The sequence below is a fragment of the Tympanuchus pallidicinctus genome, unplaced genomic scaffold, assembly GCF_026119805.1.
Source record: "Tympanuchus pallidicinctus isolate F22 unplaced genomic scaffold, pur_lepc_1.0 scaffold3, whole genome shotgun sequence".
In the NCBI taxonomy this organism is placed as follows: Eukaryota; Metazoa; Chordata; class Aves; order Galliformes; family Phasianidae; genus Tympanuchus; species Tympanuchus pallidicinctus.
In genome coordinates, this window is record NW_026294747.1 from 79,340,758 (window position 1) to 79,357,405 (window position 16,648).

Sequence of the window (16,648 nt, forward strand, 5' to 3'; positions counted from 1 at the left end):
CACTGCATTTATAATATATGAGCACTACAATGTGAAGTACTTTGAATCTCAGTAATACAGAAAATAGCATATGAATTCAAAATGCGTTGGAGTTTACATCATCTACCGAGCTGTGAATTTTCCTGTGCTTTACACTAGTAATACACAGTAACAGAGAGCACTGAATACAGTTTGAGATTCTCGGGATTTTAAGACTTGATTCCTCTGTTCGAGCAGTTTTTCATCTTACTTCTCTTAAAAAATAAAATTATTTAAAAAAATCAGTGTTGTATTGCTGGGGAACTGATGCTGAACTTGAAACTGAGATTCTAAAGTACCCCTTGCTTTCTTCTCGATTTTGGGGAGAGATTAGGGGTGACTATTTTTTTACAGCAATAGCTGCATCCCCTCTCCGTGCCACTCAGAAGCTCTGGTTGGTACAGGGACAAAGACATTTTATACAGCCTAAAATCTGATGAAGGGTGGAAAAACCTAATGAAGGTTGGAAGTTTGAACAAGGAATACATTGGTGCCTTCTGCCTGTGACTGCTGATGCATTCCTGTGTGACCAAGAGCTCTTCCTTTTCTTTGGGGAACCTGCTTTTCTTAAATTCTTCTGGCTGCCTAGTGGCCTTTGTCTCCCTGCCATTGTTCTCAGGCTGGAGGGCACTGAGAGTAGAAAGCTATAACATGTAGTTACCATGATCCTATAGAGACAGCTCCTGTATCCTGAACAGTAATAATTGGTTTTCATCCCTTCATTCACCAGTACCCTATTTAAGAGCTTCCTCCCGCGGATCTGGACACTATCTATGTTTCCCTTTGCTCTGGAGAGCATCTGTATTCTTTACATATCTCTGTCCTTAGCCCTTCTCCCTATTTTTATAGATAGGGGAGTGTGTGGCAGCAGTGCTCTGCTCAGCGCCCTGTGAGACAGAATGGGCTGTCTGCACCATGAGAGCTGTAGCTGGCAGACTTGCCCATTAGCTGGGCTCTTCATAATCACAGTGTACCTTTAATTGGAGCAGCTATAAATTTTTGCACTGATAGAAGAACAGTCAAAGAATGTAAAGTTATTAAATAACTGAGGTACACTTTTTTATTAGTCATGGAATTTAAGGAAGCTATTTACAGAATTTTAACAAACTAGAAGTACAGAAATACCCTACCTAATTTCATACAAAATAATGAACCAGCTGTACAGCTGCACTTCAGCAGATACTGCCCTCTGTCATACTACACGAGGCCCACTTTGAACATTGACCAGTGAATAGTAGAAGCCTTTTTCAGCCAGAAGCTGCTGATGAGTCCCTTGCTCTATGATCTTGCCGTTCTGGATCACAGCAATCTTGTCAGCATTCTGGATGGTGGACAGGCGGTGAGCTATCACGATGCAGGTGCGGCCTTCTCTGGCTTTATCCAGTGCTTCCTGGACAATCTGTGCAATGAACAAACCAACAGGAAGATTATCCATGCTGCAGTTCAGGTCTCAGGCTGCAGAGAGTGCCTGGCCCTGTCACTACTACAGGAGGGCAGCCAGGATACCTCCTGTGTGCAGTGTGAGCAGGTGGATGATCTCCTCAGCCTGGTGGTAGAGCTAAAGGAGGAAGTAGAAAGGCTGAGGAGCATCCAGGATTGTGGGAAGGGGATTGACTGGTAGAGTAGCACTCTGCCATCCTTACAGGAAGGGTGTGGGGGAGATGCTCCTCAAGCAGTAGGACATTATCTGCTGTCTTACAGTCAGGTAGGAGTTCAGGGCACTGGGAAGACCTCTGAAGGGATTGGGAGCACAAGTTGCGTTCTCCTCTGGCCTCTCAGTTGGTGACTGGGGTCAGCAAAAAAGGAGGAGAGTGAATACACTGAGTGAATGGCTTTGTGAATGGTGTCACACTCAGGGCTTTGAGTACAATGGCTTGGAGCCTTGAGAAAGGGGGAATAGTGACAGCGGACAGGAGCCAACTGACTAGAAGGGCCACAATATTCTTGAAAACAAGCTGGCTGGGCTGGTTAGCAGGGCTTTAAACTAGATATGATGGTGGGAGGGGGTGTACTAGGTGACAGAGAAGCGTGTGGGAACACTGTCACATCAGGAGGCAGTGAGACCTCAGACTTGTCCTGGAGGTGCTAGGGAGGGCTCCTCTGAGAAGGCAACAAGGCCAGTAGCTAAGCTGAAGTGCCTCTATACCAATGCACACAGCGTGGGAAATAAACATGAGGAGTTAGAAACCAGGGCACAATTAGGAAAGTATGACCTAATTGCTATCACAGAAACGTGGTAGGATGAATCCCATGACTGGAATACCTTGTTTGAGGACTACAGGCTTTTCAGAAGAGATAGACTGGGTAGGAGGGGTGGCAGAGTTGCCCTCTCTGTTAGGAAATGGATAGAGCAAACTTTCAGCTGCTCAACTAACTGCTTAGTGGGATCCCCTGGGAAACTGTCCTTAAGGGCATGGGCACAGAACAAGGCTGGCAGCTCTTTAAGGACCCCCTTAAAGAGGGCAACAGCCCTCCATCCCCCAGCAGAAGTTAAGCCAGGGAGGTAGGTGACTGTTATAGCTGGGCAAGGACCTGCAGCTTAAACAGAGAAGAGAGGGAAATGAAGAAGCAGGGATGCGTAGTCTGGGAGGGAGACAGAGCTGTTATCCTTGTGCTTAGAGATAGGAAAGCCAAGGCACAGATGGAGCTGAACTTGATGATGGATATGAAAGATAGCACAAAGGGTTCCACAGGTACATAGGCAGGGGAGACAGGAAAAAAAAATGCAAACATAAAATTCTTCTATATACCAGTTGGAGCTTTAACATATGGGTGACAACATCCCAGCCACAGGTCACTCGGCCAACTTGCAAATCACAGTTCCAGTTTGCAGAGCCAACATACCTTTTCGCTTTCTGTATCCAGTGCAGAGGTGGCTTCATCCAGCAGCAGGATGTGGGGTTGCCGTACAAGAGCTCGGGCAATAGCAATGCGCTGCTTCTGGCCACCAGAAAGCTGGACTCCTTTGTCTCCCACACGTGTATTGTATTTCTAAATAAAGAAACTAAGCATCAGTGTGGATTTGGATTTGATCCTGTTAGTATGACAGTTCAGCTGTGTTTCTACATAAGGACAATTCTAGGCAATCCCCAGTAACAGAGCAGGTGAGTGTGAGCAGCCCACATGCAGCACATCTCTCAGTGTACTCAGCTGCAGGGCACACCCTGCGGTGCTGAGCAGGAGCAGTGCTGTTTGGCTTTGGTGAGGGATTGCGATGAGAGGAGGATTGAGTCACTGCAGCCTTGGTAGTCTGGGCCCTTTGCTTGCCTTTCACCATTCCTCTGTAGGAAAAAAAAAAAAAAAAAAAAAAAAAGCAGCCTAAGAGACATTGTGAGTAACTGAGGATGAACTGGAAGCCGCTAAAATTCAAAACCCAATCCCTATTTAAAGCAAATACAAAGTTACTCAAGAAATTTGATTCCAACTCCGCACTCCCTTATTTGTTGTAGTTCTTGACTGTCTACTATGTAAACAAAAGTGCATCTTGTGTCTGAGAGATTAGACCATGTCTCCTAAGCATGTGGGAATTCACTGCTTCAGAAATACGTCTCCACATTTTCTACAGGAGTAAGGAGACAGGCCTCAGCCTATTGAGCAGCAGCTGGGAGGCTCTCTGCCTGCGCTCACTGCAGCTGCTGCTCAGTAGAACACCTGCAGGTCTGGGATCTTTCCCCAGCGTAATTGTTCACAACTAGAACTGTTTTCCCTTCAAGGTGCTGCTTAGTTTATACCAAAATTCAACTTATCAGAGCAAGAAAAGCAAGAGACTGAAGTGGTAACAAGACGATGTCTTTCTGCCCATTTTCACAAGCCAGCTCCATGGGTGACTTCATGCACTTGTCCATTGAGATGACTGTTGAAGCAGAGCTCTGGGGCTGCCTTAGCATTTTCCCGTTGCTTTCACTTAACTGGAGGAGAGCACTCATCTTCTTTTCCAGCACTTCTTTTTATGTCTTCCACTCTTCCATGCAGCACATCTAAAACTTGCCAGAGTGCCAATACCAACTAAGCCACTATTTAACAGACACTACTCCTGGAGAGATGAAGACATCTCCAATACAGGCATCGGCAGCACTGGAATTGAGTAATGCCTACAACCACTAGCACCTCCTAGGTTTCTATGTGCTCTTCAGATCTTCTAGGTGATTAAAAAAAAAAAAAAAGAAAAGCAACAACAACAACAAAAAAAAACCCACAAACCAAACAAATATGGATGTCAAATTCAGTAAACTGTGGAAAAACGAAATATTTTTTTTTACAGGTATTTCCTTAGAAAAACATGAATATAGGCACTATACTTTCCCCCAATTTGCAATGTGAAAATGAATACTAATTACCTTTGGTAGTGATTCAATGAAGGAATGAATATTGGCTGCTTTTGCAGCACTAGCAATTTCCTCATGGGACACATCCCGACTGTTGTCCCCATATGCGATGTTTTCAGCGATGGTGCAGTCAAACAGGATTGGTTCTTGTGAGACGATACCAATCTGAGCTCTCAGCCATTGGATGTTTAGTGTCTTTGTATTTCGGCCATCCAGAAGCTAGAAGGTCAGAAAGAAGATATTACGATCACAATTATCTTTGGCTTTATTATTATTAATCAGATATTTTAATTTTTTTTATCTAGCAACACTGCAGCCTTTAGTGGCCAGGGCATTTCAAGCCCTCAGTGTTGGATTACACACTTCCAGGCAGCAGCAGAGGTGGGCAGATGAGTGTTAAAGCTTATCTATGTTTACAATCAGCAGAATATGACCAGAAATCTCTATAAACCTAGACAAACTCCAGCTATATGAAGCCATTTCACTGCTCCCTACTTGTTTATCACCCCATCTAGAAGAGCTGATACGGATCTACTTTAGCTGCCAACGTAGTATCACTACTACAGACATTCAGTACTACAGTCATGACAGAAATATCTATTTCAGAAACCAAAAGAAAATCCATACCACATAGTGCTTCTGCTCCCCTTATTAGCAGCTTTATCCCATCTCTGTTTTCCTAATCCAGATGTCCTGGCTTCTCAAATGACTTTTAATGGGGGCTGTAATGGGCACAGAGTCCTAACCCCATAACTGAATATCATCATCGCACCTCAGGGAGAAATCTTCTACTACCATTTGCTTGTGTAAAATGAGATACATGTGAAAGAGTATCTGCACTGGAGTTCCTTCTCTTCTGGACATCAGTATCCACAGTTCTATGTTTAACTGTCTCTGCTAGGGGGATGACTTATTTTGTCAAAAATATGGATCCATATTTCTACTTTATCCTGATGACTTCCATCTAAAGCAGAACTAACGAGTCATGCTTCAAGATCCAAGAAGAAACCTTTAGATTTTCTCTCCCCCCCACCACCCCATCTCATTTTCTCATTACTCAGTTTGTACTTGATAGATACTTGTTTGATAGATGAAAAAGGACACTGAACTTCATCACCAAGTACTGCTGTTAGAGGAGTTGCTGGTGCAGGAAAAACCCAACTGCAGTTCTCCAGCAATGAACTAATTAGTCTGGAACTCAATCCTGAGCTGAAAGCAGAACTTCTCTTACAATACTCTTCTTCCTATAGCCAGAGCTACCCAAATCTGACATAACCATTTCTGCCTTACAGTCAGGAACAAAATGGCTGTGTATGCAAGCAGCTTTGCAGCCACAGCTTCCTGGACTATTAGAAATCATGGTGCATTGAGGGGATTTGCGTACTATCAATAGCAGTAGGTGGATGTGAGTATAATTACTGTCTAGCTATAGCACCAATAAAATCAGAAATCCTTAACAACTCTCTTAGAACCTGTGTGTCTTTATGATTTTTATTTTTTTTTTTAAATCATAATTACCAGGCAGGTAAGAATTGGGAAAGTTTAAGTTCTGTTCTTTCCAGCAGATGCCACGTGCATCTGCGCAGCCTCTTTCTGAGGCTGGAGATGGATAAATAAATGACCCAGAGTACGTTTGGGATGGCTTCATGAATCTTGAAAACAAGCAGTCAGTCACAGATAGAACTGCATTTTATCAGCTGTGCTACTTTCAGAATGGATCAGCTGTCAAGACCTTTGCTACACATGTACGTTGGTAAGGGTGGTGATCATAGAAATGAACAGAAATAAAGTGAGAGAGTCTGCTTATGCTCTTTACAATTAGAACAGGCCTCAGCCCTTACAAATTTGCCTTGGTACCCTTTTCTTTTCTCTTTGTTACAGCACATATTCAGCATTACAAATAAAAGAAATACAAAAATCTCGAGCAAATAGCTCTAGGATACAATATAAAGAAGGGGCTGCTATCTACAAATTGTAACCTGCACTCATCTTACTGAAAACAGCAATTTCCATCAATTAGTCTGGACTGGGACAAAAACTGAACCTCCATGATACTGCTTCTGGCTCTGGTCAGGTCAATGTAACAATTTCTCTCCACTGGACCTTGTTCTAGTAACTCGAAACAGCACAGGAAATCTAGAAATTTTACTGTACTTTCACCATGATTGCATAGAGAATATTGAAAATCCATGTAAGTGATATTAGAAATACCAACAAAAGAGAGTTGTTATACTGGCAAATACTTAAGGAGATTTAGAAGAAAAAGTATCAAATGAAGTACATGAGTAGAATTCATTAAACATGTATCACATACAACACAGCCTGCACTTCTACAGGGAACACTTACCACTTCTCCACTGAGCGGATCATAGAACCTCTCAAGCAGCTGAATAACAGTGCTCTTTCCACAGCCACTGCTACCAACAAGGGCCAGAGTTTGTCCTTTTTCTACTTCAGTGTTCAAGCCTTGGAGCACTTTGACCTCTGGGCGGGTTGGGTATTTGAATGCCACATCTTTGAATGTGATGTTTCCACCAAATATTTTCTGATTGAAATGGTAGAAATAAATGAGATGTTTTTAGGATAATCTAACATAAAAACCTATACTGTAACAGATAACAAGAGTCTAAGAAAAGCATTCCTAGGAGAGACCACTGGGAGTTTTTCCTGTGACTCAGGCCTTTCTTTTCTTCATAGAAATTAACATGCAGTGAGAAACTGCTACAAAAATACAAACTCATTCCTAAATATTCTACTCCGCAAGTATATTTTAATTAAAATTTGATTCCATAAACCTTTAAGTAGAATGGTCGCGCTTATTTCAAGTTAACTTACTATAAAACAGGTATTTGTGATAAGGATAATGCCCACACAATAAGCAATTTAGTTAATATAAATAATTATATGTAAAAAGAAAACATACACAGATGCAAGCAACCAATTAACACTTTAGCTTAAATTTATATTTCATTAGACATCATTGCTAGTCTCCTCTAAAACACATATGTATACAAAGGCAAATGCATATATATAGATATATATACATGTATGTGCACGAAGGCAGCTCTGAAAGTAATGCCTTCTATTCCATTGCATTGGCCAGTGATGTCAGAGGCAGATGTTGACAGCATGTTGCAGTAGAAGTTGAACTTTCCCATCAATATCCCATTACATTTCATTGCCATATGACAGATGGGAGCAGAGGGGCAGGCTGACAAAATGGCACCTGACAGATAAAGCAAATATGTGGAACTGAATTCCTCCGTGCATAAGAAATTTCATCCATTGACATTCATTGATGCTTGCTGAACATTTACAGAAACAAAACAGTGGATGAGAGCACAGCGAGGCAGTGAGTAGTGCGTTTCAGCACAACTACATAAAAGACAAGCCATCCTCTGGTCGTGTACAATTTCCACACCACAAAATGAAGAGTCTCAATCCACACAAGTCAGCAGATTACAAGCAGCAAAATGCATACAGAGCTGAACATCAGCTTCAACGTGATGGAAACGATGGTGACAATGCCACAGTATCACAGAGTTTGTGCCAGGTGGGTCCCAGAAGTGTTCACACAGGAACAAAATGAACACCATATGCAAGTTAGTCAGGACCATTGAACCATTACAAGGCCTCAAGTATGCGTCAAGGTAAGTTTAGGCTGGACATTAGGAAACACTTCTTTGCAGAAAGGGTGGTTAAACATTGGAATAGGCTCCCCAGGGAGGTGGTTGGGTCACTGCCCCTGGATGTGTTTAGAACTGTTTGGATGTGGTGCTCAGAAATATGATTTAGCAGAGGGTTGTCAGAGTTAGGGTACTATGGTTGGGCTGTGGTTGGACTTGATGATCCTTGAGGTCCCTTCCAAGCTGAGTAATTCTATGATTCTATGGCTGAAGATGACAGTTTCCTGGATCATGTATTACCAGTGATGAGACACAGTTATCACCACTATGAGGCAGAGTCAAAACTGCAGCCCGTGGAGTGGCAACATGTGAATTCCTCATTGAAGAAAAAGTTCAAGATGCGAGTAAAGTGATGTGCACTGCCTTTTGGGATAGGAAAGGACTGATCCTACTTGATTTTCTGGAGCCAAAACAGAGCATAAACTCCGACCGCTACGTTTCAATGACTAAACTGAAGGCTCCAAGTCCCAGAATCAGACCAGAGAAGAAGACAGCCTATCTCTTACAACTTCAGGCCCCATACCCATTTGAAGACAGCAGAACACATTGCCAATCTTGGCTGGACTGTCCTACAACACCTACCACATATTTGGATTTGGTGCCTACTGACTTCCCTCTGATTGAGAAAATGGACAGCACAGGGAACATTTTCTTAGCAACAATGTCATCACAGCAGCTGTGAAACAGTGGATCACTTCCAATGGTGCAAATTTTTAAGAGTGCAGCATACAGATTCTTCCTTATTGCTGGCAAAAATGCCTAGACAACAGAGGTGACTATATTGAAAAACAGCTTTTTATACATGCCTGTATAAACATAGGTGTAACATGATGGAAAGTGCAGCAATGACAGCAGAGCAGCAAGATCCCAGATTACAACAACGAGAGTTTGCTCAAATGCAACAGCCATGTGCGCAGAAACAAAGAAAAGAAGCTGCTTACCTTCAGAAGGCCTCAGGTATGCAGGGATCTCCAAGGAAATACCTTTCCCTCCACTGCCAACCCTTAAATGAGGTGTAGGAAGGTGTGGATCCTGGCCGCATCCCTTACTGTTGATCACTCAAGTACATTGCATACACCTGAGCTCCCTTGGGTTGGCCCTGCCTTTCACCAGGTGTTCAATCATTGGTTCAAGCTATGACTTAGCATTTCCACTACAATAGGTCACTCCAAAAGTAACACAGAATCATAGAATCACCAAGGTTGGAAAATACCTTCAAGATCATCCAGTCCAACCATCCACCTATCGCCAATAGTTCTCACTAAACCATGTCCCTCAACACAAAATCCAAATGTTCCTTGAACACCTCCAGGGTTGGCGACTCCACCTCCTCCCTGGGCAGCCCATTCCAGTGCCTGACCATTCTTTCAGAAAAGTAGTATTGCCTAACGTCCAGCCTAATCTCCCCTGGCTCAGCTTGAAGCCATTCCCTCTAGTTCCATCACTATTTACACGAGAGAAGAGGCTGACCCCCATCTCACTACAACCTCCCTTCAGGTAATTATAGAGAGCAATAAGGTCTCCCCTGAGCATCCTCTTCTCCAGACTGAACAATCCCAGTTCCTTCAGCCTCTCCTCATATGGCCTGTGTTCCAGACCCCTCACCAGCTTTGTTGCCCTCCTTTGAACGCACTCCAGGGCCTCAATGTCCTTCTTGCAGCAAGGGGCCCAAAACTGGACACAGTACTCGAGGTGCAGCCTCACCAGAGCTGAGTACAGGGGGACAATCACTGCCCTGTTTCTGCTGGCAACACCGTTCCTGATGCAAGCCAAGATGCCATTGGCCTTCTTGGCCACCTGGGCACACTGCTGGCTCATGTTCAGCCGAGCATCAATCAATACCCCAGGTCCATTTCCTCTGCACAGTCCTCCAGCCACTCCGCCCCAAGCCTGTAGCGTTGCCTAGGGTTTTTGCAGTCAAAGTGCAGGACCCGGCATTTGGCCTTGTTGAACCTCATCCCATTGGCTTCCGCCCAGCCTGTCCAGATCCCTCTGTAGGGCCTCGTTACCCCTAGGCAGATCCGCACTTCCAGCCAACTTGGTGTCATCCGAAAACTTACTGGGGGTGCACTACTTCTATTTATTGTATTTGCATGGAAACTACAACAGATACAAAGAGCACATTATTTGATTGAACATTATTTGATTGAACAAATTCTCAGCTACAAAATACTATTTTTGAACAGTCACCACCACTAGCTATGTGTTTTCACCAATGATGGAGACTGCATACTCGTAAAAATCTGCACTGCCTTCCAAAACAGAGTTTGTGTTTTATGTTGCAGTTGCCACTGCTGCAATGCACCAGCCACCACCTCACTGTGCTCTCATCAACTGTTTGATCTACATAAACAATCAACAAAATTCAAGGAATATCAATGGGTGATTTTTTTTTTGTATGGAGCAACATTTTTGCATAATATTCACTTCTGTGTCAGACTCCATGCTGTCAAACTGCCTACCACTATGCTGCCATCTGTCACACAGCAACAAAATCTTAGAGGATACTGGCAGGAAGGTTCAACCTCTACTGCCATACCACCAACATCTGCCTTGAAATCACAGGCCAATGCCATGAAATAGGAAGCATTACTTTCAGAGCAGCTCTTTTATGTATATGTATATATAGTACTATGTTTTTATTACATATATGTGATTGTTTTCTGATACATTCTATCCTCTTCATTACATGAAAGGCCACATACAAACATATATGTGTTCATACACATTGATGGTTATCAAAATATATGACAATCTATTATGGGCAATTTGCAAATTAGTTAGGCCTCAAAAATCAGTGGTAAATATCATGGGCCTATTCATAGGTTCAAGATCCATGCTTAAGTAGCTTCAGACAAGAAAGGCTGTAAAAACTGTCTCTGGTGCATTAATCCTACTCTCAGTGCATCTTCAAGGTGCTTCATCAAGAGGCAAATGAAGCTGAGAGGATGGTAGGTGGTGAGCTAGAAAAACTTAAACCTCTGTTTGGTTGAATGACTCAGATGCTAATGAGCTCACACTGTACTTGTTCTTGGTGGCTTTGATGTGAATGACAGAAAAAAAAAGCAGGCTTGAAATAAAGTAGTGGTGCATGACATACTGCGCATAGCACCGTGTTTACTTACAGGTTTCTCCCCTTCCTCACTGTAGCTGTCTATTAATGGTACTCTTTCAAACAACAGAAACAAGTGAGCAGCTGACATCTTGGCTTTGGCATAGTCTGGTGTGAAAGAAGTGCTTTGTCCTAATGCCATTGCACCAAATACAATAGCTGAAAACACACTGTAAAAATAAACAGGAGAAAACTGTTATTACTGTTACAGCACAGGCACAAAAAGCTTGTATGGCCAGAGGAGGGTCTTCAGACAGATGACTTATCCTTAATAAGGGTGAGAGAGGGTAAAAACCTGAGAATTTTTCCTTCACTGAGAAAATCTATAATTTCTTTTCAGGAAGGACAGTAGCTTCCCATTCTTGTCTACTCAGCTGTATGTAGTAGAAGTTGATGTTTTGCTTTCTATTTCTATTCTCAATGCATGAGGTGTGGTAGGATGTGTTGTTCCTTGCAGTACAGTGTCCTCATCCATAAAACTGTAGTTATTAGTTTTGGAGATATACGGAGAAATTTGTCACTCAACATTTCCTTTGAAGGGCCCACAAAGTCCAGTCCTTGAGTTCAGGAACAAAAGGCAAAGGGGCAAAGGATGCAAGCATGAAATTTGGAGTTAGCAATGAGCAGTACAAGAATAGGCACACAAGAAGGGATTCACATGAGCACATAGCGAAAGGGAGGCTAATGCTTGTACATGAGAAAGTGTTGCTGTAATCAGGATAAGATGAAGGTATAGCTTGCGAAAGTGTTGCCGTAATCAGTGTAAGATGAACGTTTAGCTTCAATAATAATTTTTGCCAGGCAAGAGTGTGGCAAGTGCTAAAACAAAGCATGGGATGTGCATGGAAGACAACGTGACTATTGACAAATATAGATAGGAATTTCATCTGCAGGGAGTTGAAGGAAGACATTGTTAGATGCTGGAGATGAGGGAGGAAAAAGAGTGGAAAGGTGCCAGCTGATACAAGCAACAGCATCAGTTCACTGCTAGCACTTGAAGAAGTTTTTTCAACTCTACCTGGGCATCTTTTAGAATGGGCATTTGTTGAATCTTTCTCCTGCTCTCTTGCCCCAGGGCTCATAATTTCCTCACTTTCGTTTCACTCCTTACTTGCTCCACTTATCTTTTAGTCTTGCCCACCTACAGCTAGGCCATGTGATTCTGTTGTTAAAGAAAACTTGTTGGTCATGAAAACAAGGGATGGCTTCACCTTGCCTAACATCATTTTGCCTTCCTGTGTAACCTGATCATGAGAAAATGCAGTCTAAAAGTGACACATTTTGGATTTGTTGCAACGTGAGAAAGGAGGGGGAGTGTAAGGATGGAAGTATTCAGCTGTTGTTTTTTTTTTTCAGTTGTACTTCATGATACCTATAGGAAAATCAAACATTTTCCCACATGGACCCAAAAGAACCTAAAGAGGAAATACTTACAAAAGCACATCTTTAAACTGCATATGTCCATTTTTTATTAGATATGCACCAAATCTAAAACATCCAGCATAAGTGAAGTACATAATAGCTTGTGTAAAGGCAAAAGTAAATCCGAAGATATGTGCCTTTTTTACAGAATTTCTGTAATGAAAAAAATATATTATCAGAATTTTATTGTGCACTCAGTTGTAGCAACCAAGAATGTGAAGAGTGTTGTATAAAACTCAGAGGAATTCACAAGTCTTTATTAGCTTAAAGTAAAATATCTCCAGTTCTCAGTCGTAACCTAAAACATTACAATTTCTGTTTTCTTTCTGCTTTCAGAAACTCATGATAATATTGGTACAGTAGAAAAAATGACTCAATATTTTGAGCATGCACAATTGGTATTGTTTTCACTGCATGCATTCAATAAAACAAAGTAAAAAATAATAATACAGGTGCAATTTAAAGATTCGCCTAACATGAAAATAATCATCAAGAAGTTCAGAATTTCTACAGAGCAGAAACTACTTCAACAGAACAAATGATTGTGCTTTTTCTTATGTTGAACCAAAAATCTTAAAATAGGTTGTGACATTCATGAGGTTTCACATGATCTACAACAGTACTTTGATAAAATATCAGAGTGTGCAAATAATTGAACTGCTGTGCAGCTCTGCCATTCAGGTTTCCTCCTGGAAAAGCCCCAATGATTTTAACAGGGATCTTACCTAAGCCTACAGGCAAAACGTGACTTTTGGCTTGTTATGCAATGTATTCACTCAGAATGAAGGCCTTATTATAATTAGAAATATTAAAGGTTTGCATTTCAAGAATTATGGCAGCTAATAACCCTACTATCAGGGTTCAAGAAAATTGTTATTTAATCAGACTGCTATCTTGAATAGGAAGATAATCTATATTTTCCATGTTCAAGCTGAGTTTGGAATTAAAATCTTCATGATGCGTTGATAGAAAATAGATGTGATTCAGCTGATTGTGATTTGTGCTAATTTTAAAAAGAAATATTGTAACACCTTTCCAAGAAGCTTTTTATTACCTGTATGACACCTGCAAATTTTGTCCATACTTGTACTCAAATTTTCTTTCCCGAGTCAAAGCAACAACAGTTCGAATATTTTCTATGGCTTCAGAAGCAATCTGTAATATCAGAAAAATAAGATTATACAGAAATTTTTAAGCCTAATCTGCAAAATAGAATTTAGAATGACTGTGATAGAAGTGGCAGAACATAACTACAATACTGTTGAAAGAGAATGATTGCAGTATTTGTAGATGTGCCTCTGATAAATAAAATCCAAGAAGCATGTATTATAGCAGTGAAGTTGAGACAGCATACATTTTAGTACAGGCCAGCAATGGGAGCTTACTCTGCAGCAGGCCTTTGCAACTGCTATCCAGATTTAATTGCTGTTAGTACCCTGTCTGGCTAAACTGAACAAGCCTCCATCACCTGCAAATGGATTTGGCCACAAATCTTGATCTCACCCTAAAAGAAACAACCTTTCCCAGCTTGCATTCCCAGCATTTTTGCAATGCCAGAAGTCTTTCAAAACTCTGACAGGAGAAAATCAAATCTACTGCAGATTCATAAAAATAGAAATATATATTTTCCTGGCCCATAAGACAGCTTGGCAGCTAATTCCTATTAATTTTACACCTGCAAATCTTCCCATTTTGCCATTGAAAAGATAAATAATAGGGGTAGAAGTTTCCAAAATGATTAATGATGTTATGCACTTGAACTTGACTGAAAACAAGTGAAAGTTCAGATCTTCATTTTCTTAATACTCCCCTAGTGTAAAGGCGAATTACTTGCAGTTAATTAATATCATCAGAAAATGTTTTCATATAGACAGTTTATTCAGGCTTAGACAAAAATTCAGCAAAATAAAAATAAAAATAAAAATAAAAATGTAAAACACATAGAAATGTGTTTTTTTCTAAGAAATTCATGAAGCACTAGCTCCAGCTAGTAATTTTGTTCCGATGTACTGATTTCACTAGAAAGAAAAAAAAAACAAAAAAAACGATCCTTATCTTTTCCCTAGAGAGTCATCAAGGACTTCAGCTCATCTTTTTACGTACTATCTCCAGTCTGAGATTTGTACGCTGTAAAATCCCACTGCCTCTGCAGAAGCTCTCTGCCCTAACCCTAAAACTAACTCAATCCCAATCCTAAATCAACCCTAATTCAACCCTAGCCTTAAACCAACTCTAACTCAAGCCTAACTCTATACATAAACCAACCCTATCTCTAATCCTAATCATAACCCCAACCCTAACTCCATGTCATATGCTCTTTTTTTGTATAAATGGAGATAATTGGTTCCATTATACGTGTATGAATAACGCTCATGCTGATGAGGAAAGAATGAATATTGATTCTGTACTACCTATCAATAATAGCTTATTTCTGTCCCTGATGTGTGAAGATGCCACTTCTTCCTTGATGTTTTTACAGGAAGAAACTCTCTTCTAAAGAGAAGATTTTTACCTAGAGCTAAAATAGATGCATAGTACTTTTTTTCTTTTCCTTCTCATTTGCTTGATATATTGAAAGTGAAACATTTTGCTGATTTGCTGTGGGAATAAATACGTTTTAAATTTTGCCAGAAACTGTGGAGCTGAAAAAAAATATTTAAATTTATAGTCTGTCAAAGGCAGGTATTCAGGTCATCGCCTCACAATCATGTAACAGTTCTTACAAATAGACTCTAAGGCAGTTGGCATGCAACAATGATAAGCAGCTGTAATCAACTTGGCTATGAAACAACTTTAAAATATTCCAGTGCGTAAGAAAGCATAAGGTTATTTGTTTGGCAAGACTGTAAGAGTAATCAGTGACATCATTTTGAATTTCTTCTTGATTGTCCTACCAAGTAAAGAATTAGTTGTTGTTGTTGTTTTCCTCAATGTATATATTATTTTAAAAATAAATACCTTTTAACTTCGTATTTTAATGTGTAACAGAATATCTCTGGATTTGTGAATTATCAGCCCTTACTGCAAAGGAAGCAAATGTGACTTCCAATCTTCAATCAAAATTCTGTGTCTCTTTCCAGATCATAGAATCACAGAACAGTTTGGGTTGGAAGAGACTCCAAAGATCATCAAGTTCCATTCCCCTGCCACGTGCAAGGCCACCAACCTCCAGAACTGGGAAGAGACCAGGTTGTCCAGAGCTCCATCCAACCTTGTTTTGAACCCCTCCAGGGATGGGGCATCCACAGCCTCTCTGGGCAGCCTGTTCCAGCAAATCACCACCCTCTCTGTGTAGAACTTCACCCTGATGTCCAATCCAAACCTTCCTTCCTGGAGCTTAAAACCATCCTCCCTTGTCCTATCACTGCCTACACTTGTAAAAGGTGATTCCCCTCCTGTTTTATAATCCCTTTTAAATATTGGAAGGCTGCAAAGAAATCTCCTTGCAGTCTTCTCATAATGCAAAAATTGCACCGGATTCAAAGGAATACTCCTTTGTGAGACCTTGCTTGTTAAGTTTGAGTTGCACTTAACTTTTAACTCATGTTTTCAATTTTCAGCTTCACGTTTTCTGTACCATCATTTTGTCAGTACAACAATGCTTTGAGAAAATGACTTTGAGAAAAAGTATATTACTGATCCAACACCAATGTTCTATAATTATCACTATGTAGCACAGTATGAAAGTAGGTATTAAAAAAAAACAAAAACAGCACTGAACCCACCTCTCCTAAGGTTTCTAGTTCCTTTTTATCTTTTTCTGCATGTCCAGCAAGCATCTTCATTTGAATCATTCCTGTAATAGTAATAATTGGCACGATGGCTAAAAGCAGAAGAGTCAACTGCCAGCCATAGATCAATGACAAAACAATCCCAGTCCCAAGATTAGCTATGTTTTGGGCAACTAATGCCAGTCTGGAACCTGTAGCCTGAAAAAGAACAAAATCATTATTGCAATGGCTTTGTTTTGAAACTGTACAAAATACTTGTCAATTAGGTAATTGTGATTTATTTAACAGAAGACATCTGAAAATACTTAATTTGTTTTTAAATAGTTTGCAAAATTCAATGATTTCTCTTAACTG

At 40.8% G+C, this 16,648-nt stretch overlaps 1 protein-coding gene across 7 annotated transcripts in view; it reads right to left on the reverse strand.

Moving 5' to 3' along the window:
* Window positions 1–1,047: 1,047 nt before the first annotated feature.
* Window positions 1,048–16,648, reverse strand: part of ABCB1 (ATP binding cassette subfamily B member 1) — a 94,262-nt gene continuing 78,661 nt past the window's right edge. For 5 of the 7 annotated variants that reach the window (XM_052694972.1, XM_052694969.1, XM_052694971.1 and 2 more), the window contains 8 exons: window positions 16,289–16,492; window positions 13,618–13,718; window positions 12,576–12,716; window positions 11,155–11,311; window positions 6,691–6,888; window positions 4,356–4,562; window positions 2,863–3,009; window positions 1,048–1,417 (listed from right to left, as the gene is read on the reverse strand). In XM_052694972.1, coding sequence (XP_052550932.1) covers window positions 1,211–1,417; window positions 2,863–3,009; window positions 4,356–4,562; window positions 6,691–6,888; window positions 11,155–11,311; window positions 12,576–12,716; window positions 13,618–13,718; window positions 16,289–16,492 — 1,362 coding nt within the window. In that variant the 3' untranslated portion in view covers window positions 1,048–1,210. Of the gene's footprint in view, window positions 1,418–2,862; window positions 3,010–4,355; window positions 4,563–6,690; window positions 6,889–10,090; window positions 10,130–11,154; window positions 11,312–12,575; window positions 12,717–13,617; window positions 13,719–16,288; window positions 16,493–16,648 lie in introns of those variants that run through there. The other 2 variants (XM_052694973.1, XM_052694968.1) reach the window with 2 other exon arrangements.